Below are 4,551 nucleotides of genomic sequence, written 5' to 3'. Positions count from 1 at the left end.
AAAGATTATTGAAAGATTATTGAAAGATTATTGAAAGACTATTGAAAAATTATTGAAAGATTATTCAGTACAGTAGGACAGCTTCTCTCTCCCAAAAGAGCCAGACTGGACTCAAAAAACTTTGAAAACCTACTTCTTGTGAACTTGAACAAGAAATTCTTGCTGCAATATTAAAATGTGTCAGTTCATGATGTTAGGAGACAAGAGATGTCTCCAAATGTCTCAACACTCAGGTCCAAGTTTTAAAAATGGTGTCAGGAAGTTAAAATATTGTTCACTATTGACCCATTACAAAGTTGACTAGACAGTATTTTAACTAGAGTTGATGACAAACTGGAGTTGAAATGATCAGATATTCCTTTGTTGTGTCTAATGCTCCTTTTGTTCAGGCAGACAACTTTTACTTAAATGTGTTTACTGCAGTTAAAATTACACATTGGTTTTACTTTGTGTTAAATAAAAACTTTCAAAGGTAAAATCATTTCTCTTTCTTATTTCGCTTAATGGCATTTAACTCTGCAGGTCATCCCTGAAATTCTGATGCACAGAATCACAAGTCCAAGTGTGAACTGTGTCACAAAATAAAAACATGTATTATCTGCAGCTTTGTTCATTAAAATGGCTCAACACTATTAATGTATTACAGAAAATATACATACGGTACAACACTTAATGATATTGTAGACCATTGCATTAGGTAATACGTTCAGCAAGTACTTTTACTTTAATACTTAAAGTATTTTTAAACGCAAGTACTTATTTATTTTTACTCAAGTAAAAATGTTAATGTTGTACTTCTACTTTTACTAGAGTATATTTTTGTCTGTTATTTGTACTTTTACTTAAGTACAGTGTTTGAGTACTTTCTCCACCACTGCCAGTGTTATATAAAAAAGTGTTCATAAATACAGACTGAACTTTATGTGTCTGGACAAACAATATCACCAAATGGCTTCATGTGTCAAATTTCTCTCTCATCAATTGGTCCTTTATTATGCTTATTATTTATTTATTTATATTTTAATTTGTCATGAGTGGGAACAACAGTAAAAGTACCTTTCAAGGTGGATTAACAAAGGTTATTAAAACAGTCACCTTCTTAAAAAAAAAACATTGATTCATGTTTAAATGACTCCAAAACATGTAAAATCTTACTTTAGTAAAATTACACGTAACTTCTTGCATCCACATGTGAGGAAAAATTAAGTTTTGAAGTAATAAAGCAAAAATTAGTACTATCATTCAAACATTTGCATAAAATTAACAACTAAAAGTGCCAAAGCCTTTTTTAATGTTGTGGGTATAAAAACCAATCAAATTAAATTTCATGTAAGTTTTGGTCAAAGCTTCAAAGAGCTGCAAAAGAGGGACTCAAGGGCCACATGTGGCCCCAGAGCCACAGATTGCAGACCCCTGGTTTAGCCATATTAGCAGTTGATCTGAGCGAGACATTTAGCCGGCGCACCACTTAAAATAGAATGCCAACAACACGGATACGACTCACCACTTCGTCACCCAGACTACTAATGGTTCTTGGTATGAAGATGTTGGTCTTTTACCTGGGCCTCTTTGGAAGTCTTGGCCAGGTTGAGAAACATCTGCCCCACCTCTCTGTCAAAGACTCTCACCCTGTCCCAGTCCAGGATCAGAGGGCTGTCTTTTCCTCTGAACACCTGATCGAAACAAACAAGGACCATTAAAGATTAGAACAATGCAACAATAACCTCAATTGTGTCAGTAAAAGATTTACCATAGACAATAAAAGATGGAGATATTATCCAGTTTTAAAGAGCTGGTACAATGTCAAAGTGTTTCAAAGCAGAAGTTTCTGAAATGGTCAAAATGAGACAACTCATTAAGATGCATGAAACAGGTCTTTTGATGTTTGTCGTTTCTGTTGGTAACCATATTTATCCCCTCTGGTTCAATGTGAGCACATTAAAAACAGCTCAAAAACCCTGTGGGTAGGGGTTATCGTTGCATCATGACACCTGTGCTCATCTTAGAAAGAGTCTGTGGGTTGCTGTACCTTTGCCTGAAGAACCCAGTAGGTTTCTGGTTTGAAGGACTGGATCTTGTCGTGGCGTTCCACACAAAAACCCAGTGTTGGAGTCTGGCATGGTCCAAATGAGATTAAGGAGGAGTCCAGATTGCCATATTTGCCTTGAAAATACTTAGTCTGGAATCTGAAAAGGCAGGTTTAAAATCAGTAGGAGCAGCTTTGAGTTGCTGCAAATAAACTTGAGGAAGAACTGACTCAAATCTCACCCTGAACAAAAGCCATGAACCTTCAGTGATGTTTGGATTAGAGCCCGACCGATATATTGGTAGGGGCCAATAATTTAGGCAGATAGACGTTTGGGGACCTATAGGTATTGAGGATAATTGTCCCATTATGCGCCGATATAAGCACTTCTAATTTACCCATTCATACAGCTCTCTACTAGATCTCTACAAAGCTAATTGAACAAATCATTTTAAAGAGATTAATCAGAGCTTTATCACATCCATACACTGATGGGACACACATTGGAGGCTATGAGGGGTTCAGTGTCTTGCCCAGGGACACTTCAGCATGTGACTGCTGGTGGATTCAAACCCCCAACTCTTGCATTGGAGGACGACTGCTCTAACCACTCAGCCACAGCCGTCCCAGGACGCTTGTCATTAGCTACGTACCTATCAAGTTAGCAACCTAACGTTTAGATAAACTAGCATAGGCTATTGTCTTGTAAAACTATCCAGAGCAATAAATCTAACGTAACGGTAAAATATATATCAGAGTTAGTAACGTTGTTGTTGTCATCCTTAATGAAATGCATTGTTTGTCTGAAATCTTTACTTCTCTACAAAGAAAAATAAACTCTGCTGCGGTCAGTACTAATTAAACCTTCACCATACGTGACTGACTCTTTAAACAATGGACAGTGAAGGTGTTTCTATAATTAAATTATATTTTTGTAACACACTTGATGACTTTATGATGAATAGTGGAGGACAGAAAATGTGAACGCAAGTTAGGAAGACTGCTTTTATGACCAGTGCACCACTTGTAAACCTAAAGCGTGGATCTGAATAGCTTCATGGTTGCTAACAGCTGTGCTAAATAAACAAGCCCCGCCCCACTCGCTGTTTACTAAAGATTCTTGGGGGTGAACAAAGCTCAAAAATTTCCAGCCATTATATCAGTAATCAGCAGTTGCCTTCCCCTCCCAATAAAGTTATCGGCGATAGACAAAATGTCCATATCGGTCAGGCTCTAGTTTGGTTATATTGAGCATGTCTGACGTGACAAACTTAAAAACTTTAAACATAATTACTACAAAAAGCGTTCTTGGGGGTTCACTGGTGCCTCACACAAGTTGCAGAGCTGAGCGTATTAAAAAAAGAGTTGCCAAATGATTCCAGGGCGCCTTATTTTAATTTCTGTATTTCTAGAGCTGTACAGCTACAGGTGCATCTAAAACAGGGTTAGTCAATTGGCAGCCCGCGGGCCGGTGACTTCAGTCAGGCCCATCAATGGGTTCATTAAAAAATATATAGTGAGTGTTCTGGGTTTGGGTTCTGTTTATTGCATTTCTGATTCAATGCAATAAAACAAATAAATTTAAAAGGTAACAGCTCATTGTGATACTTAGTTTATTTACTTAATGATTTTAACTGCTGGATGTCCGGCCCCTGAGCTGCTGGCTTTCAGAAACTGTGGCCCCCTGAGCAGGTTAGTTGAACAGCCCTGAACTAAAACAATTAGAATATTGTGAAAAAGTTCACATTTCTTTGTCAATCATTTCAAAAAGTGAAACTCATATTTTATAAAGATTATTTTATATAGACACACAGAGATTTCTTTCCAGCCTGTATTTCTTGTAATTTTGATGATTATAGTTTACAAATAATGAAAACCAAAAACATCTGTTTCAATCAGCGGCACTCTAACTACATGTCGTTTGTTTAGTCGTAGTCCAATGAGAGATTTGTTCTAGGTTTGGCTAAAATCAAAGAAGAACTGTCAGGACATTCAGCTAGATTTCATCTTATTTCATTTGTAGTAATCTGAATTTGAAGAAAAATGTTCTAGCAATGGGCACGGTGGCACAACTGGTAGAGCTGCTGCCTCTCAGTGAGCAGGTCCCTGGTTCAAATCCCAGTCTGGAGGTCTTTCTGGGTACAGTTTGCATGCTCTCTCCGTGCATGCGTGGGTTTTCTCTGGGTACTCCGGTTTCCTCCCACAGACCAAAAACATGCATGTTAGGTTGATTGGTAACTCTAAAATTGTCCCTAGGTGTGAGTGAGAGAGTGAATGGTTGTTTGTCTCCATGTGTCCCTGTGATGGACTGGAGACCTGTCCAGGGTGTCCCCCGTCTCTCGCACAGTGACTGCTGGACATGGACACCAGTGAACCCCCAACCCAAAAAGGAAGAAGGTGGTAAAAGATAATGGATGGATGGATGGATGGATGGATGGATGGATGGATGGATGGATGGATGGATGGATGGATGGATGGGTGGGTGGATGGATGGATGGGTGGGTAGATGTGATGGATGGATGGAT

General features: G+C 38.4%; 1 protein-coding gene across 1 annotated transcript in view; it reads right to left on the bottom strand.

Moving 5' to 3' along the window:
• top3b (DNA topoisomerase III beta) overlaps window positions 1-4,551 on the bottom strand; it is a 26,566-nt gene that overhangs the window by 17,410 nt on the left and 4,605 nt on the right. Inside the window, exons 6-7 of the mRNA XM_037680618.1 lie at window positions 2,030-2,186; window positions 1,560-1,673 (exon numbers count right to left, since the gene is read on the bottom strand). Of these exons, the coding sequence (XP_037536546.1) occupies window positions 1,560-1,673; window positions 2,030-2,186 (271 nt within the window). The remainder of the gene's footprint in view (window positions 1-1,559; window positions 1,674-2,029; window positions 2,187-4,551) is intronic.

This window comes from Nematolebias whitei, chromosome 8 (assembly GCF_014905685.2).
Source record: "Nematolebias whitei isolate Nwh7 chromosome 8, NemWhi1, whole genome shotgun sequence".
Taxonomy (NCBI): Eukaryota; Metazoa; Chordata; class Actinopteri; order Cyprinodontiformes; family Rivulidae; genus Nematolebias; species Nematolebias whitei.
Note: the sequence above shows the minus strand (reverse complement) of the source record. Positions and strands in the feature narration are given on the sequence as shown.